The 24,002-nt window shown below is 34.8% G+C and overlaps 1 protein-coding gene across 1 annotated transcript in view; it reads right to left on the bottom strand.

The window, feature by feature from the left end:
- Nucleotides 1-24,002, bottom strand: part of LOC129226453 (calcium/calmodulin-dependent protein kinase kinase 2-like) — a 310,711-nt gene that overhangs the window by 132,096 nt on the left and 154,613 nt on the right. Inside the window, exons 2-3 of the mRNA XM_054861060.1 lie at nucleotides 13,041-13,119; nucleotides 7,965-9,138 (exon numbers count right to left, since the gene is read on the bottom strand). Of these exons, the coding sequence (XP_054717035.1) occupies nucleotides 7,965-9,138; nucleotides 13,041-13,119 (1,253 nt within the window). The remainder of the gene's footprint in view (nucleotides 1-7,964; nucleotides 9,139-13,040; nucleotides 13,120-24,002) is intronic.

Below are 24,002 nucleotides of genomic sequence, written 5' to 3'. Positions count from 1 at the left end.
TCGAAACAGTTTTGATTCCTTAAGGCTGGCTGATTCAATAAAGCAGCTAATTCATTGAATCTGGATTTTGTTCTGTTTTCGACTATTTGATCCATTAAAGTGGTTGATGAAAATAACCAATGATTCAACCGGCGTCCACTGTATCCGGAATGACGTTTTTGATGCAAAACATATATTCGAATTCTTTACACATTGGCAAACGTAAAACATTTTTTATTGTAAAATTTGAGAATTTATTAACGTTTACAAATGGTTAGCAGAACAAATCCATATAATTATGATCAAACTAAATAGTGTAAACCACTAAATAAGCCCCACACAGTAAGAATATTATTTTGTACGAATAAATAAGTAAATAGGTAATGCACATGAAATAAATAAGTTAATTATTATGGTCTTATTTTTAGTAGGCTAAAAGTAATAGTAAATTTTAACATTTTAATACCGGGTGAAAGCAATCTTATCCTTCGGAGTTATAGAATTGAGTTCTTGGGGAAAATTCTTACGCAAAATCTGTCAACAACTACTGCTACACATATTTTTATAAAAAAATATTTAAACCAAACCTTTTTTACGATCGTAGACTAGGGATATTATCTTCCATATTTCAGTCAAGTGCTCAAGTCAATGAATACAGTTTGTTGTTGGATGACAGTAAGTATTTTAGCCGAACAAAAATAAAAAGTTTCAAAATTTTTTTTATCAAAGTTTTTCTTTTTTTTCAATAAAAAGTGGGTTTTGAAATCCGTGCATTTTATGTTTCAAATTAATGGACAATAATATAAGCAGAGGAAACTTTTCTTAAACATTTCCTACAACAAAATGACAAATTATTTTCAAAATGCATCTTCTAATTGCTGACACATTCGACTTTCGATCTACATGCAGAATTTTGTTGCTTAATCAGTAGAATCTTGAGCTCAGGTATGCAAAGAAACCTAATTAAAACTTCCACCGAAAACATCATTTAGAACGAGTTAGAAAATCTCTTGAAAAACAAAGTTCTAGGTTTTTAATTTCGCATCAACTTTAAAAATGGTCACACGGTGTATTTAAGCACGATGTATCCAGGAAATTCTTTCTAAAATTAACTGTGGCACATAATTGCGTACGATATTTGAGCTAATTTAATTTGCAAAGAAAGAAAATGTACTAATTAATATTTGAGCAAAGAAAATACACACAGTTTAAAAATGCTAAGACATCATTAGCAAAGCAATGCTTTAAAATTGATCTCATTACTTAAAATGCACTTACAGTCATGAGACGACAGGTTGAATATTGTTGCAAAAATACTTTTTAAACTTCTTGTGACGCAACTTTCTTTTTCAGAACTTATTTTGGTTTTCTTTGTATTTGGTAGGAATGGCTTCTTTACAGTTTCTAATGTTATTTTCAGAAAAGAAGGACTGTTTCCCCGACACCTTCTGAAAATTCTCTCAAATATTTCATCGAGTAGAAAGGTTGTGGAAGTGTGAGAAAGAAAAGTAAAATGGTTTGAAACAAAAGATATTAAATAAAGCTCATTCTTTAACTGCCATAATCTACGTAATTAACTTCCTGTTCCGTCCTTAAAATTTAAGGAAGTTTAAGTTCCAAGCTACTAGTCCTAGAAATGAATCAGTCTTTAGAAAAATATGCGTCTCATGCACCGAAAAACTAAATACTATCTTTAACTAGGCTTGCCAGACGTCCCGGTTTAGTTGGGACAATCCCGGTTTTCAGACAAAATCCCGGTATCCCGGCCGGTTTACTTCACGTCCCGGTAAAAGATAAATTTAATTACAAATGACCAAAAACGTACCTAAAAATACTTAACTGTGAAGGATTATTGAGGATAATTACTTTATCATTTGTAAAATTGACTTGGTCACTTGCTATCGTTTTTGTTATAAAAATAATATCGGATTATCTCGTGACGATTTTTACAACGAGATTAAAGCAAAAAAAAAAAAAAAAAGAGACTGCATAATAAAGTCATATAAAATGAAAAGTATTATATCTATATATAAACATTGTACAATTTTTTACTCCTCATAAAAAGTGTTTTTTCTAACTAAAATAAACTGCAAATATTTACACCTAAGAAGTGATATGTTCAAATTTTATCTGCTTATGTCATTTTCTATTACCCATATATTAGACTCATGATTAGTAATCACTTCTTTATTAGCATTGAGAATAAACTGCCATATAAAACACTCCAAAAGTCAGCCGCAGGAATTTTGAGTACTAGCAATGCTGGGGGGGGGGGGGGGGCATTCCAGTGTGCTGGTTGAACATTGCAGAAATCTGGCAAGCCTATCTATAACGAGTCTTTTGTAGTCCCTTCAATTTCTTCGATTCTACTAAATGGGTTCGAATTTGCATGTTATGTTGTAATATCTCAACTGCTTATTGTGGCTCAGATCATTTTAAAAAACCTGATTGGTTTTGAAGTCGTCTTTTCAGTACTTAAACGCCCCTCTTACTATAATTTTCCTTTCTTTTGCTAGGCACTGATGAAGGGGCAATAGTGAAGCGCCTATTGACGTTCGTATTTTAACGGTTTAAAAGCTACGTACCTGATTATCAGGTCCGTATACAAGGGTCATCTTAGGGTTCAACGCCCCCCCCCCCCCAGAAAAGTTTGGTTTGACATTTAAATGTTCGTTTATATATAAAAATTTCTAAAAAATATTGTTCCAAAACTCAAATGTCTTTCAAATGTATATTTATTGCATAAAACGCTTTCATAACAGATAACCTGACGACTTGAACATTCGCGCAAATAGCGCAAAGCTCCGCATGCAAGTTTTCAAACCCTTCCCTGAAATTATTTTCTGACTTTTGCAGCTTCAACGGGCTTTTCGTATTCTGGTGTCTGTTTTTAATGAAATATTTTACACATTTTGAAGGTTTAGGGGAAGTTTTTTTTGTTGAGCAACCATTTTGAAGTCTCAAACTTGTTTTGAGGGGGAGATTGGGCCAGCGATTCGTCCGCTATGTCTTCTTTTTTCATAAAACCCTTTAATTTTCTAACTTCAGACAAGGCGAGCTTTAAAAATTATGCTGAAAAAACACGAAAATTATGTGTGAAGAAACAAGAAACTTCCAAGTTTTCAATAGCTAGTTATAGTTGAGACACAAGATACAAATTTAATTTTTCCGAAGTCCAACCTATTTTAAAACCTTCCAATGCCGGGGAATTGGATTTTTTTAGATTATGTACGCAATAAGGGAGAGTATTGTACCTTGGGACACTGCTAATTTCTAAGAATCTATTTTTAGCAGCCATGTTTTTGAAATCTTTAATAGTAACATTCACCACTAAATGGTGCCATAGTAATAATCAACATCAAAATAGTTAAATTGATGATTTTGTGAGAGAAAGAAAATTTCATGACTCAAAAGTAAATATTTTCTTCATTTTTATTTCATTTTCTGTCTTTATATTTGTAAATTTAATCAACTGAATTTTATTTTGTTATAAAAGAGAAGTACTTTAAATAATTTACCTGCGAGAAAATAATGACAGTGCATCTGGATTGACCATTATTTTGGTTTTTCTTAAACGTCGTGGTGATTGTACCTTGGGACAGCCAAACATTTTGTACCTTAGGACACGTTCCAAGGTACAACATATGCATGGTTCTTAATAATTAAGATATGTTTAGGAACATGGGATAATGATCTAATCTTATGTAGTCTTTTAAACACATTTTTGTTAGATAATAATTCACAATTCATCATTCATAATTCATTATTTAATATTCTTGATTTAATTCACTACCGTGAATTTTTTTGTTTTTTGTTTTCTGGTGTATAATTGGTTTAAGTATATGGCTGTTTCCTGAACCATGAACACTTTCCCATAGTACAACAGGATGTGTCCCAAGGTACAACATTGTACCTTGGGACAGCTTGGAACTTTTAGTTTAAATGACTGGCAACATTTGATTTTCAAACTGTCTGAATTTAAAAAATATATTGCATATAAGTATGTTGGGGTATTTTAATGTGACTTTTAGATTTTAAATTTGATTCAAATAATTGACGTTAAAAATCAAAATATGAAAAGTGTCCCAAGGTACAACACTCTCCCTTAATCTAAGTGTTATTTCTAACGGGTCTTTTACATTTCTTAGATTCTTTTAAATGGGCCGAAATTTACATTTATTTGTGCGTCTAATCATGACTGAGCAAAAATTGAAAACCGATTAATTTTGACTTATTAAAACTGCACTCATGTACTAGTTTCCCCCTTCTTCTAGTCACTGACAAAGGAGGCGATTACCCTTGAAACCTTTCCGCCTCTTTTAATCTTTAACTTTTGCCTATTGACGTTCGTATTTTAACGTTATGAACAAACCCGTCGTTTAGGAGGGGCATAAGCAACTAGCCCTCTAACTTCGTGAAATTTCGCATTTACATTTAAGGGGAAGCGTTTTCTGTTTTTTTTTTTTTTTTTTTTCTACACATGCGTTGAGTATGTGCTTGAGGATGCCATCCCCTCCCCCGCTAAAAAATGAAACAACATGCCTATAATACATCTATATGTATCTGAAATGCATATGATTATTAAGTTACATAATGTGTGCCAATTCATCGTCAGTATAAATCATTATACAAGAATACAAATACAAAAGTGACGACCAGCAACAGGCTCTGGGTCCAGCTAGGCTGGTCCTAGTCAATTAATTAGTCCTCAATGAAGATCAATGGCCCTCTTAAAGCTATCACCCTCTTGCTCATTACCGCCTCTTCCGGTAAGCTGTTCCAAGCGCCCACGACCCTACTAAAGTAGTAGTTAGTCTTGATTTCCAAGTTAGCCTGAGATTTAAATAGCTTAAAACAATGGCCCCTCGTCCTCTTTCCGTGCAAAAATTTAATCCATTAACATCTTTCATTATAATAAACTTAAATAACTGAATCATGTCCCCTCTGACTCTCCTTTGCTCCAGACTATACATATTAAGCCTATTAAGTCTGGTATCATAATCTAAATCTGAAAGTCCCCTTACTAGTCCAGTTACCCTTCTTTGAACCCTTTCCAATACAGAAATATCTTTCTACACATAAGGCGACCAAAGCCAAACAGCATACTCCAAATGAGCTCTTACTAAAATCCTATATAAGGGCGGAAGAACCTTCTTAGAATTGTTTGAAATGGATCTATTGATAAGAAGATTGATAAGAATAAAACTACGTAAAATGTATTTTAGCCAATTGTTAGTGTATCGCAATAACATTGCATTGTAACTCGAAAAATATTTACTACGTTTCAACATTCTACCAAATTTTCGCGTAGTGATTTTTTTTTTCAACTCCATTCAAAAATGCAATTGATGTTATCGTTACTTTAATCAAGGTATTTTTTCATACAATATTGCAATAAATATTATCGCTATATAATTCAAGGCAATTTTATTGCAGGTGAGGCAAAAATATGTCATACTATAAGAGATGCTATTGCAAGTGTTCAATTGCGTATTCTTCGTTTTAGTCTTTTAAGAACTGAATATTGATCTGCTTTGTCAGCTTTTTCTATTCGTTGCTCAGCAGTTTTCAAGGCTCATTTTCTTCAGAGAACATAGATCAAATTAAATTCCGTTGGATTTAGAACTTTTTCAAAATAACATAAAATACAATTTTAATGCTTTTATTAACATTTTCTATGAAGACATAAACAACGGCAAAAGTTAAATTTAAATGAAATAAGGGAATACAGTAAAACCTGTAAAGTTGACTACCTTTTAAGTTGAGCACCTGTCTAAGTTGACCGTTTTTTCAGGCACAAAAAATTAGATCTTATCATGTAATTCAACCTCTATAAGTTGACCATCTGCTTAAACTGACCATTAAAGTAGTGCACCGCAGGTGGTCAACTTACACAGGTTTCACTGTATATTGTTTGTGAAAGAGCTTAAGCTGCAAATGAACGACATGATCATGTAAAACGATAAAATCAGTATAAAATTAAAAATATATATGCATAAAATATAAAATTTAGATGTGTATTTGAGAAATAAACTACTAAAAGCAGGGCTTGTTCAATGGATATCTCTGTTAAGTATCCAAGACGTTCTCCAAATTTTCAAATACATTACACTGTCAGAAAAATAATCGATCAATGGTCTAAAAATAATGCTTATCTACGTGATTTTACATTTGCAACAAGCAATAAATTGACATTTTGATGCGTGTGAAATTATAGTTAGTGCATTATGCAAATGTGACACCTATCACAAACCACCAAGTTCGGCAGCTTGCAATAGTGAGCAAGTAGCGGCATTATATCCCATGTAAGTGAAATAAATCCACCTAATCACTCACACTTGAAGAAATTTATGTCAGCATCAGTGTTAGCATCGACAATACATACAATAGGTATAATAGAGAACTTCTAAGCATTTTCATTGCAAATTTTTGTTCACTTTGTTACTAACAAAATTAAAGCAGAATTCTTACTTGGGTTTCACAGCGTTATCTGTTGTCTTGTAAATTAATAATTCGCACAAATAAACTCCCGTTTCTTGGAATTGCCGAAACTAAACAACAAATTTAGCAATATTCATCTGAAATAGATCAGATATGGTCTTGACTTTACACTCCATCATTTAGTCGACTTAACGCTGCGCCGTTGTCGTCGTTTTAGCACAGACACAACATTCGCCATTTGTTTTTAAGCAACGTGTAAAAAACTTAAGCCTATCGTTAAGTTCATTTGCGATATCGCTTCGTGAGTTAGGTTGCACTTGCACTGCGAGAATCACAAAATGCAGAGGTGGATTTACAGGTTTAGGCAGGGAAAAATAATCTTCTAAATCAGGAGAAGCTCGGCCTCATTTTGGGGCCCCCCACTCATTGTTTGGAGACATGTTCTAAACATTCTGTGAACAACGATGCAACACTGACTAATGCTAAGTAGCCCAGCAGAATTCAGGGTTAAGTTTATTCCACCTTACCGACTGACAGAAATTTTTTTTTATTGCATATGGTGCGCTTGAATTCTCAGCAAATAAGGGTAGTAACATTTTGAATCCTATTTGAGACTTCACAAAAGAAGTTAAATGTCATAAAAGTACATTGTACAGAGTTGAATCAAATCTCACGTTTGAAAAATCTGGCTTGTAGCTATACTTCATCACTTCGATAATTTAATTCTTTCAAACATTTTTGTTTAGCAGGTTCAAATGTTTGCAACCTCTTTAAAAACGCAGTTAAAAGCAGAAACTGGAATTGTTAAGCACAGTTTTACAGTGATATTTGGGTCCCCTAAAATTTCTTTGGGGAAGCTCAAGCTTCCTGAGCCTTCTTGGTAATCAGGCCCTGGGTTTAGGGGCTGGTCGCAAATCAGTTTTGGGGGGGGGGGGGGGTCCTTCAATTAAACAGAAATATGTAAAACACTTATCATTTTCAGTATAGAATCTTCTTCGGGGTTCCTAAGATCGTGTGTACCGTGATAGTGCGGTCGGTAAGGCCACGGACTCGCAACCACAGGGTCCCGGGTTCAATGGTAGCCGGTCGAGGATCCTCCGTGTTCGTTAATGATGACTAAGGCACGTTAAATGTGTCATAGTTACTGAGTTTTCCAAGTAAATCAACATCTCTGGGGGTGCTGGACCAGAGATTGCTCGGTTTCTGGTCTGGATCAAAAAACCTTCAGACCCTCATCTAACCGGTTAAGCCACAATTAGTGGTAGGTACGGGGTACCCTGGAGTGTGATATGACATGATATACAGTAGTGAGGTTTCTTGCAACTGCCAAATTTGCGACATAGTAAATCAGATACTGGCTTGATGACGTCACAAGCAGACTTGCGATTAGCGATCGTTACACTTGCATGAGAACCTTAACTTTGCTTTCATTGTTTCGTGTTAATAATTTTTTCAAAACTAGTTTTACTAAAACCAGATCTGGGAAAAATTAATTGAAACTGAATTTATCGTGAAAAAGGAAGTTAAAAAAAAGTGCGACTTACTTGTCCTATTTCACCTTTGAGACGATAATGGTTCAGCTGTTCGTAGTTAGAATGGAGTTGGTGCGATACTTTGCTGCGTTCTTTCGTCTCGTGCCGTGGGAGTCGGGGGGATGAGTTGGGTGAGCAAAATGGCGAAAAAGGCAGCGAAGGGTAAATTGGACGATTTTCACCAGCCGAGGACACAGTGTGCGTATCTTTGGACTTACTGTATGTGATCCTAGGCAATGAGTTCCTACCGCACCTTGCAAAAGTTCTCAGGGGGCCACTGATGTTCCAAAGGTCCGGTTGAGACGCTGATGCTTCAGGTTCGGTACTTGCCAAAGGCAAAGAAGCTTTTCTTACGTTATTATCACCTTGAAGATACGAAACGCGTACCCCAAGAGTATTCGAAGTTCCACATGAGTAGGGGGAGCATTGGTCGAAGGATGAGCTTCTTGATTCTTTGGTGTAAAATGGCGGTTCCCATGTAAGTTTGGATTCACTGACTTGACCCGAATTTGAAGGAGATTTTTGAAGAAGGCTACACGTTGAGGTACTGTCTAGGAAGTCAATTTCTTCTCCATTCACGAGAACTGGAGGAGAAATCACTTCACCAGACGCATTTGCTTCCGCAAAACAGGACCGTTCACTTTCTGAGTCACTTACATTACTTGCATCTGATGGCCTAACATCTAATGAGGAACACTTTTCTGATAATAATTGAGTTTGTAAAGCAGCTGGGCATTTTTTACCAGCAGTTCTGAGTTGGTGGGAAGAGGATGCGGTGCTTACAGAACAATTTTGTTGTTCCTTTTTCATTTTTGTATTCAAATTTTCGGAATTAACTTGAACTTCAGAAGTAATGGGCTTGCACTTGTGCGCTGGAAATAGATTTCCATCAGTTTTTTGTAACTTATTTTGTGAAAGTTGCTTACTTCCTATTGAGCTGTGCATGTGGTCCTTAGTTTGTGGACATTGGTTTGGACAAAAATAGTCTTGAAGGCTTTGATTCGAGGAATTGAAAATGGTCTGTGTTTTGGACTGTAGTGATTCGAGGTAAAGTTCAGCACCATCTGTGTCGTTTCTGACTGGAGGGATCGTTTCTTTCAAGTCTTTGCAAGCGGAGGCTTGATCTGCTAATATAGAGCAACTCGATGGGTTATGTTTTGGTCCAACTGAATAGTGCGTTTGTAACCTAAGGAAAAACACAAACAAAATTACTATGCAAGATTTAAACTATTTAACACTTAAATATCATATAAGCATATAGATATATTTGTGACTTTTTTTTAAAATTAGTTTTAGAGAGTTACATTAGAAAATCAATTATTTTTGACAGCTAAAACCGTTAGGATAAACGGTGAAGTAACCAAAGGAAGTTTGACACCTTCGCAAAAGTAAAACGATTTTTGAAGGATGTCCAAAGTCTTAACCATTTACTTCCATTAGCTACTGTAATGCAAGCTTCCTACTAAACGTGAATAAAGCAATAAAGTTGCTAATTATACAAATTAGACAAGATTTTCCAAATCTTCACCAGCAAACAAAACTCTCATTAGAAATCATAAAAATTGAAGAATGTCAGTAGGGGCGTGCACAGCGGGGGAGGGGGGGACACCTGTTGCCCAGGGCTCGAGCCTGAGGACGACCGAAGATTTTTTGTGACGGGTGAAATATATGCAGGGACATAGAGGTCGAAAAATATGGTGTGGGCTTCAAAATTTCTGTGCACGCCCCTGAATGTCAGTCATAATGGGTTTCAGTCTAGAACAGAAATTTGCCAGCTACCTTACGTAAAACGAATTTTAAAAATGATGAGTGACTGATTACAATATTTGCTTTCTTACTAAAAGCTGCCAGAAGAATTGTTTAATGTGAGAAAACAAATAATTCATAAAATTAATGATCACGCTGTCTCATACACGTTGATGCATTTTAATAAGTGTTTGTCAACAAGCAGGTAGCCCAACTCCTTGGAGTTTATGGATTTTTTCAGCTCGAGATTTAAAATTTTACTGAGTAATGTTGCAGTTGAATTTCTTTTCCGCTTATATGATCCGCACCCTTGGTTCTTGTACCAAAAGGTATTATTACACGTGTTTTAATATCAATATATTTCTACAACTGTAGTATGTACCTCATTAAAATTTTGATATAATAAAACAATTTGTTAGACGGAAACGTTCACGGTTTAGAAGACGATACAAGAGTTACGTTGTTTATTAAAGATCTCTATGCCTCAATAGTTAGGAAAATGAATTGGTCTTAGTAATACAGTGAAATCCCGTTAGAACGAAAACCATTACAACGAAATCCCCGTTTGAACGAAATAATTTTTTCGTCTAGATTTAATTTTTAATACATAGCTCGAACTCCATTACAGGGGCCTCAGTGGCTCTACGGTAGAAGCTTCGCATCACTTGCCGGAGGTTGCGGGTTCGATTCCCGCCGGTGCCCTGGGTGTTATTTCCTCTCCATGTGCTGTAAATCTTTCTTGTGTTGTCGTATATGTTAATAAAGAAGTGCAACTTTTCGAGGCAATGGCACCAATCTTTCCGTAGTAGTTTATTACGGACACGCCAACAACAACAACTCCATTACAACGGAATTCCCGTTACAATCAACAAAATTCGAGGTCCTTTAAAGTTCGTTGTAACCGGATTTCACTGTATGTTTATTTTACGAAGAAAAGTTGGTACCCTTCAGAAACTCTTTCGCATCAACAAAAAGGTTACACTATTTTGGGTGTGTGTGTGTGTGTATCTATTATCATCATAATTTTTTCATTATGAGGTCCTACGAAAAAAAGGGAGAGAACTACTGATCGGGACAAACATATCAGTAAAAAGAAGAATAAAATTAATTTTTATGAATTTAAGGATGAAATACCTTTTATATTGATGTGTAACTACTTTGAATCTTTAAAAACAAATAACTGTATAAAGTTATTGATACACATTATCTTCCTTAGTTAATTCTGGTACTTGATTCAGAGTCTTATGAATTTAAGAAGCTTACTCTGGATCTCTCTTTAGATATCACGACTGAAGTTTAAGTTATTTTCCTTATTTCAAAGACTTCTTACATTTTTACTCGTGCTGGCAACCCACTTTTACCGAATCTATTTACATGCAGAAGAGAAGGGAAAAAAACCAACTTATGTAATCGCATTGAATTTATTGCATATGATATTTTTGTATTTATCGTATGTGGGTTTTTTGAATTTATTCTATAGCATTTCTTTGAATTTTTCTTTAGTGCAGATTTGCCTTCCTCCCTGAGAATGCAAAGGAAACACTGAAGTTTTGCCGTGTACGTCATTTGTAAAGAAGAGAAGTTTTATGACATATCTCAATGCAGCTCAGAAGTTACTGTTCCATTTCTTTTTGGAATGCTTTTAGAAAACGAACTATAAAATACTTTTGTGGACGAAACCTCCTTTTTTATAACTTTTTTATGGTATCTTTTTTAGACGACATATTACTTTTGTGCTAAGAGAGAAAGAACATTTATACTTCGAGAATTTTCGATCTCTTTTCCTTAATCTCCCAAAATAAATTAGTAAATAAATAAATACAGTAAAATCTCGCTTATCTGGAGCCAAAACCAACAAGGACGGATCCAGAAAATATTCAAGGAGGGGGCGATTGATTTCAAATAATTACCCTTTTATAAATTTCAAAACCTCCGCCTTCCTAACATCATGGAAGATCGTCGTAAATGAAAGTTTTCGTTTTTTATCAGTTCAGAACTTCCATTTTTGAAAAAGGCATCAAAAGGTGTCCTATAATTACTCTTTTTGGATTTCAATTAAAAAAACTTTCTAGGGGAGAGTCCCCGAAACCCATCGTATGTCATCTAAGATAGTCAAGAATTGAGTTTTTGGTACTTCAAAAAACTTCCTGTGCAAAGTTCCAATCCCCGGCACTTAAGTGTTATGGGATGTGTAAGACTGCAATTCTGAAAAAATTCCGAGGGAAAGCCTTTTTTTTTGTAACATTATTGAAGATCGTGTTTAAAATTACGTTTTCCGAACTTCATACGCCAAAAGAGAGTTATCTCCATCGCTCCTTACTTTGTATCCGTCCTTGAAAACCAATCCGGATGAACAAAAATCCATACAATCCGGGAAGTAGGCAAACCACGTTCTTAAATAAGCAGACTTGTCTTTTATAACACAGCAAAAAACGATTTTGTGTATCAAAATGACATAGGATCGGTTCTCACAAACACTTTATCATTTATAGTTCAGCTGCAGTGGGGTCGGACGGACATTTCAAGAACACCATGTTGTTTGTTCGATTACTATAACTTATTGTATGACCAACGCAGTTTGTATAAGTTATGTTTCCCACAAGTGATTTGTGTTATAAGCAAGGGCGGATCCAGAAAGTTTTCAAGGAGGGGGCGGTTGATTTTTTTAACTAATCTTACTACGTATCTGATTTAAACATGCTTGTTGGAGGGGGAGGGGAGGGGGGGATGCCACAGCATTTTCATCTAAAACAACAAAAATATAGAGATTTAGCCAAGGAGGTCCCCAAAATTATTTTTTTCCCTTTCTGTTGAAAGAGGTATTCTGAAATTACGTTTTGAAAATTCAGTTTCGTAATAATTCCAGGGGAATGCTTCGAGACCCTCTCCTCCCAACATCATTGAAGGTCGTCACGAATTGCACTTTTTGAAACACTAGTTTCAAAAAGTTACCCAGGGATAGTCACTGAGTCCATTCTTACCCCTAACACTTCCTGAGATGTCTACAATCGCATCTTCAAGACAAATTTTGCAAAATGCCCGGGGGAAGGCTTCGAAACTTCTCATAACATCGCCAAAGGTCGCCTAAAATTGTCTTCAATTCCGAAAAGTTTCCGGAAGGGAGATCTGAATCCTATATTCCTTTACTTAACATCATCAAAGAGGGCCTACATTTGCATTTTAGGAAAATTCAGAAAAAATGCTGGAGCGTGGTCCCTCAAGGGAGTGGCGATCGCCCCATCGCCCATATCCTTTGTATCCGTCCTTGATTGTAAGCGAGTTTTTCTTCTTAGAAATGATGTTAATTGCACACCTAATTGTAGTTAAAAAAAAAAAAAAAACCTTTGCATTTCTACAGCTCCTAAGATGTGACTTCGATGACTAGCAGCATCTCTCCAAGTTTCGCAGAAGCAACTTGATGCTGCAAAAGAAAATATGTATATAAATTTTGTGCTTCACATCAGTTTATGTATGACATAGTATTCAAAAATTTCTTGGATCGTGTTTCTGGAAAAAAAAAAAAAAAAAACTAGTCATCTCCAAAATTTTAATTTTGGTACTTACATCCCTTTGCTTATTACTGTCTTAATTGTATAAGAGTTGCAATTTCTTTTTTGTCGAAAACTTTACAGTAATAAAATAAAACATACTCTGATATAGCAAGAAATGCTTCCAACTTTTAAATTGTTACCGACTTAACAGGATATCGATATCAGCTGAAAGATGAAGTTGCTAAAAACGGAAATCTCAGCATGTCTTTCAAGTACGGAAATATACTGACAGATATAACTGTACTATTTTGGGGAGGCGACAAGCACGCACAGACTTCATACGCACGCAATTTAGTTGTATAAGAAAAAATATCAATTTAAAGAAAAAAAATGATGTCGTAACTTCGATGTACTTTGCGTAACATCTGCAAGAGTGCCATAAATGTTGTCTGACTGCGTAGAGAAAATTTTTTTTAGAAGCTATCGAATGATGCATTGCTTTTATATCGGTTGATTTATTGCTTTATAAGAAATGCCCAACGTAAGATTTGCTGAAAACCCATAGTGTGGTTCTTCTTCGAAAATATTCATATTTTCATGACAAGAAATCTAGAAATACGTTACAGTGAAACCTGTTAAGTTGACCACTTGCGGTGCCCTACTTTAGTGGTCAACTTACAGAGGTTGAATTATATGATGTAGATCTAATTCTGTGCCTGAAAATAGCGGTCAACTTAGCCAGGTGGTCAACTTACAACGGTGGTAAACTTTACAGGTTTTACTGTACTACATAAAACATAACTCAACCAGTTTAGAGATAAACGTTTTTCAAAAAACCGAGAAGAAAAAAATGGCAAATTATAAATTTATGTGTTTTGTCCCCTTTATCATACAGTTCTACACCAGATATCATGAACACTGCGTGGCACCCCAGATTGCCTCCAGGCTCGGCTCCTGGGGTAGGCGGCCTAGGCGACCGCCTAGGGGGCAGATTTTAAGGGCGGCAAGTTTCGAAATTGAAACTTTTTTTTTAAAGTATGAATTTCTGTTTCATTACCATAAGATTCACTGCTTCAATGCTAAAAACAAAACAAAAAAGTGTGTACCAGTGTTTGGATATGCAAAACGAAGTTCGGAATTTAACTAGAAATTTAATTTAGTTTTGTAGGCGACAAAAAGCGCGATTCAAAAGTCTGGAAAATATTAATGTCTGTTTCAGTGCAATAAGATGCACTACTTTAATTTTTGAAGTGTGTACCAGTCTTGGATATGCAAAACCCAGTTTGGAATCTAACTAAAAAGTCACTTTAATTTTAAGCACTTTATTTAATATATTATTATGTATTATCTTATATTATCATTATTGTTATTATTATTATTCAGTGGGGGAGCGGGGGGCGGCACTTGTCAATATCGCCTGGGGCTGTAGAGCTACTAGAGCCGGCCCTGATTTCACAGAACCCATTTTGGGAACCCCTATGCTAACTCATGTCTGTTGAACTTCTGTTGAATAGCATATACAAGGGGTTTTCAAATGAAAAGGTACAAAACGACATAAAAAAGAAACAGTTAATTATTTGCACATTCCTCCATGGGAGAATGTAGCGAGACATCTCGGGATGCCATTGGAGGCTCTGACTGGGATCAAAGCATGAGCGGGGCGCCCGCATGCGCAGTAGAGAGCAAAGGCTCTTATAAAAAGCGGCGTTCAAATGATGCGGCAGTCCGTACAAAGACAGGATGGCATTCGCGTTGCAAAATTCGACGATTGAGGAGCAGCGAAGTGTTATCCGATTTCTAACAGCGGAAGGTCAGAAACCGGTATCTATTCTTCGGTGGATAGTGATCGTTTACGGGGAGAAATGTGTCTCTGACAAGTCTGTCGCTGGAACTAGACAAGTTCAAATAGGAGACGTTGGACCATCCACCCGACAGTCCGGACATGTCTCCCTGCGATTTCCATGTGTTTGCTCCACTGAAGAAACACCTGAAAGGGAAGCACTTCAACTCGGACGACGTACTCAAGGACACTGTGAAGGACTTGATCTCGTCAAAGCCACAGGAATTCTGGGAACAAGGAATCCTGCGGCTTGTTCATCAGTATGATCGTTGTGCTCGGGCCTATGATGTATATATTGAATAAAGTCTACATTTGTACCCACCATGTCGTTTCGTACCTTTTCATTTGATGACCCCTTGTATCTCCATGAGTTTTAACTATCCATTTGAAACAACCAGCTGAGGCTGAGACAAACCTTGTTTGCTAGCAAGTTCGCTCAGTTGGTAACAAAAAAATTAACTTTCGATAACTTTTCGAACCAGTTGGTTATCTGTTCAAGTTAAAATATTTGTTTCTATTCTCCTCCGCAGGTTGATGCGATGAGACGAGATTTTAATTTTTTCTTTCTTTCTTCTATTTTTTCATTAGAAGTTTTGGTTCTTTTTCAAACTAGAGATTTTTTTTCAGTCAAAGTCATTGCGATTGAGTAATCTTTTGGTGATAATTATGTAGTTCTATCAAAAAACTCTATAAAATTTAAAATTGCAGTAAAAATATCTTCTGATTGAACTATTTTACCAACAACATGCTTTGACCTTTATGTAATTATTTTATACATAATTTCGTTGCTGTACCAAAAAAATACAGCTCTAAAATTTAACTTTTGATCTTGTTTAAACTAAAGACACTATTTCAATAATAGAGCCATAAAAGCGCTGTAAAATTAATTTAATTAACTTGGAATTACTTTCAACTTTTAATATTCGCGAAAAAAGCTTTGGAGATTTAAGTTTTAGGTAAGAAAAAAATAATTAATTAGATTTTCAAACCCATCTTCTTTGAAAGATGCTATGATGCAAGCAAATTCCAGAGCAGCTAGTTAATTTTTTATGCTCTCAAAAACAGTGTCTTATACAAAAATATTTTAGAAAATTAAGTATTAAAAGTAAAAGAATTTAAGACAGGCAGTACTCTAAAAACTAATTTAGAAATGTTGCAATTATTTTACGAAATAGAAGAACGCATAACAAAAGTCCTTAATTTTTAAAAAAATGAAGTATTAGAATGAAGGTTTTTCAGCAAATAAGTAGAAACAATTATGGAATGTCATTTTGACAAAAAGTCATAAGAGAGCAGGTATTCTTCTATGACTTTTTTTGCTGTGTGTTGAGCAATTTTACACTGATAAAGAGGCTCCATTGCGGCATTGAAATGACTATTTGCTGCAGTTTTCTGACAATTTGTTGTTAATTTACACTGTTTTTTCTTCAAAATCCAAACAGCATCTCCTCCCAGAAAAGTTTAAATTCTGAAATATTGTAATTTTTCTTTTTAAGATTTGCCCTGTGACTCCATACCTTTTTTTACAGAAACGGACTGAGTATAACATAGTATGCTAATGCTGCAGCATACTATGCTGAATGCAGTCAATTTATTTAACTGATTGAGGTGTAATAAACCTATCCTCACTATAAGAGTTACAATTTTCCCATTGTAGATATTAGTCAAAAAAAAAGTTACTTTAAATTGTTATTAACTTGCATTTAAACCAATTACTTTCTTTTCATATGAGGTAGTTATTTTTTAAAATTTTGTCTTTGAATAGTTTTATAATGGAAATTTGAATATAATTGCATACAAAGTTTGAAATATTTATATTTATGGCACTATATGTATTGTATGCACACTAGGATTATGACTTCATTTTTTTTGCCTACAGTTGTAATCAATGATTTTTTTTTCCTACACAATCAGAAAATTACAACTATTTAGCTCCGTTAAAAAAAAAAAAAAAACGCACTGAAGACATTGAAAATTCTTGAAATACTCTTCAGATTCGAATATTTATGCTTTACCTTTCTGGTAGAGTTACTCCGTTAATTGTACCCCTCGCACTGAAAAAATATTCGTCCATAGTGTATCGAAAACATTTTTCTCAATATAAGTTAAAAATCGTTCATGGTTACAGAGCAATTGCATTTTAAAATTTTATTCTTTTGCTTGTTACTTATTTCAGATAAAAACACACGGTATTTACGGTGATGTTCTCCATTTAGAATGAAGAAGAAAGAAATGATGCCAGAGATACCACGGATGTTCTAACTTACACTTTAAGAAAAGGAATGCTGTATATAAATCGTTCATAAATATAAAATCATCTCATAATATTCAAAATGACATTTAATTATATGAGTAAGTACTGCTTTTATAGAATTTTTCGATGGACATAAATCAGAGATTTGAACGACGGTTTAGTGCAAAAAAGAAAAAAATGCTTCTTTATGAACGGATTTTCAGCTTTTGCTCAATTCGTTACTGTTGGGGGATTACAAAACGGTTGGGGGGGGGATGCGGTTGGTGGCTACTTTAGGTAATTAGTAACATTTAATTATAGGAGTGTTTTTAAATGTCTAATTTAAACTAATTTTATAACTAGATGCTGTTTAATTAACTAGGTGCCGGAGTCTTGCTTACATCACTAGCGCAGCCGGAGCTTATCTTTTAAGAAGAGATTATCTTTACAAATGTATAAACTACTAAGTTAGGAGAGGCAGTATACGTTGAAATAGAGGATTTGTGGAGGAGAGGTGTTAACGGGCAAATCCTCTTCGCACTGTACCGTTGGTTTAAACAATTTCTTCATTTACTTTATGTACAGCATTTTTTGAAAAGGGTTGTTACCTTTACCTAGTGTCCGATTTTCACAAGAAGGCACTTGACCGAGACCCACGTGATAACAGGCCAGACAACTCCTTTACCCCCCCCCCCCCGCTTCGTTACGCCACCAGTCGTCGATCTATGAACTTGGCGCGAAACTTTGAAAGCAGTGCGTTTTACCAGTAAACAGTAGTGTTGATTGCACTGGCTGAAATAGATGAAATAGGAAATATGTAACTTCGGATGCATATTTTTGAATACAATACTGTTGGATTTATCTCATCCTTTCCACGTACCGGAATGTAGAGGCAATTAAAATATATATATATATATATATAAGTCTTGTAAATGTCTGCTGAGTGAAAGTGAGTCAGCGATTTCCGCTTCCGAACAACCTGCATGCGAAGAAAAAAGTTGGGCTCCTCATGGAATAAATTTTAAAGTTCGGAGGTAAGTACTTTTATCAGATAAACAAATTTACATTTTATGCTTTTGAGTTCATGCAGTTAAGGTTCCTTAATTTTTCCTTCATTACACAAACAATTGTCAGTTTCCCTTCTGATATCTTTGTCTGTAGTTTGTAATTTCAGCGTACTGCTTTAATATTTGAAATGGTTAACTTGCAACTTTTTATTTCTTTATTTTTTCAACCTTGTACACGCATTTATTCGAAATGGATTTTCCAAGCTGACAATATACATATGTCAAAATTTTCTGCAAATATACTTGTTGCTATCAGAAGCAACGTAACTTGGTGTTGATATTCAGTTAATATGTATGCAAACAAGTTTATTGAAACAGGCTTTTAACTGAACTAATCTTATATTTTCGGTTTTGATTAAATTGTTTCATACGCTAGCATGTGTTATTTTGATCAAAAAACATTCCTTGATGGGCTTCCGTAGTTCTGAGGTTGAAGATTAGCTTTGAACGCCGGAGGTCGTGGGTTCGATACTCAAACATTTCCCCCCAACTACGCCCCTGCAATGTTATTCAAACAAGCTGGTTCTGTGCGTAAATTAAAAAAAAAAATGTATGTTTTTTTCCACTGTTGTCTTTAAGTTTTATGATATTTATGCACAAATTGTGGTTGAGTTAAAGGTATTCATAATCTCATCAAAAACAACCCTGTTGTAAAAATTTCTCCGCCAAGAAAACCTTTAACTTTTCCGCACAAAAAAGAAATCCTGCATCCTAAACCCAAAAACCCTCAGCCATAAAAAGTTATGATATCTAGTTTGCCCGCCAAGTATCTGCCAAACTACCATCTTCCCTCTTCTCCTTTTTCATCACAGCTACTTCCATTAGAACCTCCTCCCACCTTCAACTCTTCAGAAATATGGATAGATCTTTTAAATTGTTTATCTTGTTTGGCGGGAAGCTTTTTGCTCACCAAGCAACCACTTCACTTTGAAAAGCTTCCCGCCAAACAAGATAAACAATTTAAAAGATCTACCCATATTTCTGAAGAGTTGAAGGTGGGAGGAGGTTCTAATGGAAGTAGCTGTGATGAAAAAGGAGAAGAGGGAGGATGGTAGTTTGGCAGATACTTGGCGGGCAAACTAGATATCATAACTTTTTATGGCTGAGGGTTTTTGGGTTTAGGATGCAGGATTTCTTTTTTGTGCGGAAAAGTTAAAGGTTTTCCTGGCGGGGAAATTTTTACAACAGGGTTGTTTTTGATGAGATATCACATCTTTTTGCATTGATATTATTACTTTGTCTGTATTTTTCGAATTGAGAACTTCAAGTCAGAAAATTTTCAATTGAAACAACGCTGTTTTGTGTTCTTAAGGAACAATTAATGACTAGCCTAATTTTACGTCAAGTTATTTTCTGACTATTAAGATTCTATGTGCATTTTGCGAGAAATGGGCGGTTTAAATTTTATTGCAATCCTTGTATCTTCTCTGTTGCAAAGAAAACTTCTTGGATAATAAAACACTACATTTTAAATTATATTGTTTTCGAGTATTTTACAACTTCGCAATAAATTATATTACAGTTTCTTTATTTGACAGATTATTCAACATTTTCATGAAGGTTTCTTTAAATGTTTTACAGCTTGAGGGCTATTTTAATTTAGCGTTTCACTTTTTGTTTAATTACATTTTTTCTTAAATAGTGGATTATTTTACGTTTCATGGGATGATTTTAATTGTTTGGTGATTTATCTTTTTCTTGATAGAAGTCTTTGTCTTGTTTAATACCTAGTTTTGTTTAAAAGTTCATTTAAAAAACGAAATAACGCATGTTATCACCAAGCAAAAAAAAAAAAAAAAAAAAACTACGCCATTAAATATTTTAAATTTGAATGTGTCAGAAGATCTATACAACTTTACTCGATGTCAAATCGCGGATATCCCAAATTTGCCATAGCGAATGCGCATGTTGCGCGCGGACAAAGCTCATTAAAAGTCTTGCTTAAATTAATTGCAAAAATTTTTTCAGCTAACAAATTACTGCAAAGCACGGATATCCACACACGTATTTCATATATTTTCAATTCATTATGTGTTGTTTGTGAAAAATCCATTAATTTAGAAAGTAAGCAAACCAATAAAAAGTGCTATTTTTCGCTTTCAATTAAAATGTTATATGTGCCGTATTCATATGCGTTCAGTTTCATATAATTTATCACGTAAAATATTGCAATGGTTTAACCCCAGTTTCGCGCCGACATTTAAAATTTCTTCCCTCCATAAATATATCAAAAGTGAAAAACAGGGGGAAGAAAATTTCGTATCGGCCAAACTTGTGGGGGGGGGGGGGATTAGGACAGCATTCTAATCTCATTCATTAATTTGTTTCTCTGCTTAAGTATAAACAAGCAACATAGAATCTGAAAACAGAAAGCCCAATGAGCTAAGTCTGCGCGCATGCGCAGTCGCTGTGGCAAATTTGTGATATCCTCGATTTAACGTCTAGTTGCAACTGCTGGATATGTTTTAGTCTCGATTGAATTTCATTTCCTAAGACAACTTTGGAATAACTGTTAGATCTGTTCTAACCTTGCAATTGCAGTCCGAGATACACAAACCCTATGAGCTGAGAGTAAGTACATAAGAATTTAAGGAAAATTAGTGATTTTCAAACTTCAATTACTCCAGCCCATGATGTCCCTGGGGGTTGAATTTTTGTATATGTACTCAATGGCCCCCCAAGAATATGTATACAAAAAATTATTACCGTAGCCCCCCGGGGGGCTGTGATAGAAAAACCCCGGGAAGGTTAAATTTGGGGGGTAAAAACGAGGGGGGAAGGGGAGGGGGGGTCAAATGGCACATCAGTAGGGCACAAGGAATGTGTGTGAGAAATTTCAGCTTGATTCCTTTTTTCGTCTGGGCTGTAGTCCTGTCAAAGAAAGCGAAAACTTTTTTGAACAGCGATTTTATAACTTTAATACCTCCTTCCCCTGATGGTCCAGGGGATTTTATTTTGGTTTACGGCGTTAGGGGCCACTAGAGATTGAGTGTACCAAAAATCAACTCCGGAGGTCTTCATGGGGCTGAGATACAGAGGGGAGAAAAACCCAAAAAACCCCAACTTGTTCTGTCGTGTAATCTTGTTCTTGGTCGCTTTTATTTTCTTTTGTCTTTGGCGGTGGATTTGCTTCTGTTGGCTGCTGACGTTTGGTTTCCTTGGCGGGGCGGGACGCACCTGCGTCCCGTGATTTCTGGGCTTATGAAAGATTACTTTTGAGCAGTGGATACGCAACGTGTTTTTGCCAAAAGCTCCATGCTTGTTTGTTTATGCTTAAAAAGGGCAAAATGTCTTGAACTACATATTTTTTGAACTCCTTGGGTTTTCTGTTAATAAGCTTTCAAGAACTCTGAAACTGTAACATAAATTGAATTAAGGGGCTGTCCATAAAGTATGTTGCAAAATTTTGAACAAATCCCCCCCCTCTCCTTGTTACATGTAATGCTGTTCAACATGAGCATATTGTTATAAACAACGCGTGATGTTACACTTCTTGTTGTACCCTCCCTTCCCCCTGTCACAAAACTGTCACACTGAATTCCTAAAAGAGCATACTCAGCAAAATGTTGATCTAAATTTAACATACATGAGGTTTTAAGTATTGAAGGAAGTTGCTAAAATGGTCATTTTATGAAAAGTTTTTTGAAAAAGGTTACTTTGTCATCAATTAATGCTTTTTAAAATAATTTTTCAAAAGCCTAAAATGATGAACTATTGAAGCCCCCCCCCCCCCGCAAGAATCATTAGCAGCAGAAAAAGCTAAAAATGGAAAAGTAGCCAAATTCCAAAAAAAAAGGCTGCTTAGATATTGAATACATTTTTTTTGATGTACAACATACAGTATTCATGATGTTGTATAATTCATTCTTTAATTAACGTTTTTCAAGTTGAATTCCTGTGTAATTTTTCGAGAGTGCCCATCGAAGGGGGGGAGGGGGTCGGAATCATAGTCTCATAGTAATGATAGCTTTTCAACGGCTATAGTTAAATAACTGTGCCCTTGAAATTTTAAGGGAGATGGGGGAGATGTTTTTGGGGTATTTTTCTTGAAGTTTTCATAATTGAAGGGGGTAGTGCAGCGTTTACTTTGGGGGATGGCACTCAAGCATTCATGTCTTTTTAAAAGCATAAATTTACTCAGCTAAGTTAACATTAATAATCTGGTATTATGTACTTTAATTTGATGTTATGTCTTTGAAACATATTGCAGTCATGTTTCCCATTTACTTAAGTAAAAATGTTTGTTTATTTTTTTAAACTTTCATTTAATTCTTATTCAAATACAATGGTAAAATTATTTTTTGTTTTGATGTAATTGTAAAATGAAAGTTCATTTATTTATTTGAATACTTCTTAAGAGTTAATGTTTCAATACAATATACAAGTAGTTAAAATGCGATTAGTTTAAAAAAAAATTCAAATGAAAAATAAAACTGTGTTTATTTATCACTTCGTTTTAATATGATTGAAAAATAAAATCGTGTTTAGTTATTTGAATACTTTGTAAGACTTATAAATGTTTTTATGTAAAATACTATGAATTAAGCTCAGTGTATTTTTTAATATATGATTATCGGTTCCTTTTTATGTTTTCAAATGAAAAAGTAGAACTTTTAATGCTCTACTAAAACAATAGAAGACAATAATAAATAAACCAAATAGTTTAATTAAACCAAAATACTAATCGAAGTGCTCACTTCCCAATATCATTGTGGATCGAAGAACGATGACGTCATTTGCTAATTGGATGGCCTTCCTATCTCGAAGGTCTCGACTTGACTCCTCCCTCGTCACGTGGTATCCGATGATTCTATTTCGCTGTTTTCGGCAGAAGGTATATTCGGATCATAGCATTTTGTTGCAAAAGCGGCAGTTTTAAAAATGTAAGAATAACTAAAATGACAACAGACAAGTTGATGTAAAGGACACTAACACTTTTTTGACATTAAAATGCACGCCCAGGTTAAACTGTCTGGTTGTTTCCTTTAGAAGCGCGTGGATTGCGTACCGATCACCCCCGTGTAAAATGGCTCTGCGTTCGAGGGGGTGTGGCGAAGTGCCTTCTAATGAAATACGGACAATAGTTAGTGTTTCGACTAGTTTATTTAGTTTATTTGTTGAAATTGAAAATGAATCTTGATATTTTTTTCAAAATTGTAAGGTTTTTTTTATTTTTTATTTGAAAGTAATAATATCAGTGGAAACACACACACACAATTCAAAATTCCTGGTCAAAGAAAACAAGTTTAAGTATAAGTGAATAAATTGCAATAATAATAATAGTAATAGTAATAATCAATATGAACTAAATCATATGCGTTATTTCCATCAAAGAGGATAATAATTTATTCAATTCGACAAATTATTCATTTGACGAGCAATAAATAAATGATATTTATTATGAATGTTTATACATCAACAATCTCGCAAGCAATAAAACGAGAAAAGTATTTTCTGAAACAACAGTGAGATAAAACCTAACGGTTTGCATCAATTGTTTCGTCTTTCATAGCATTAGCTCAATTCGTTTTGTATTAAAGTATTCCCTAATGCATTGCAGAAACAATCTATTCATTTCATAAAATTTCACGTTAAAATGGTAAGGAAAGCAGTAAATGTGAAAGAGAAGATTGGGACTGAATCAAGTTTCTCTGATCATACGAATTCAGTTAA

The sequence above is a fragment of the Uloborus diversus genome, chromosome 7, assembly GCF_026930045.1.
Source record: "Uloborus diversus isolate 005 chromosome 7, Udiv.v.3.1, whole genome shotgun sequence".
In the NCBI taxonomy this organism is placed as follows: Eukaryota; Metazoa; Arthropoda; class Arachnida; order Araneae; family Uloboridae; genus Uloborus; species Uloborus diversus.
Note: the sequence above shows the minus strand (reverse complement) of the source record. Positions and strands in the feature narration are given on the sequence as shown.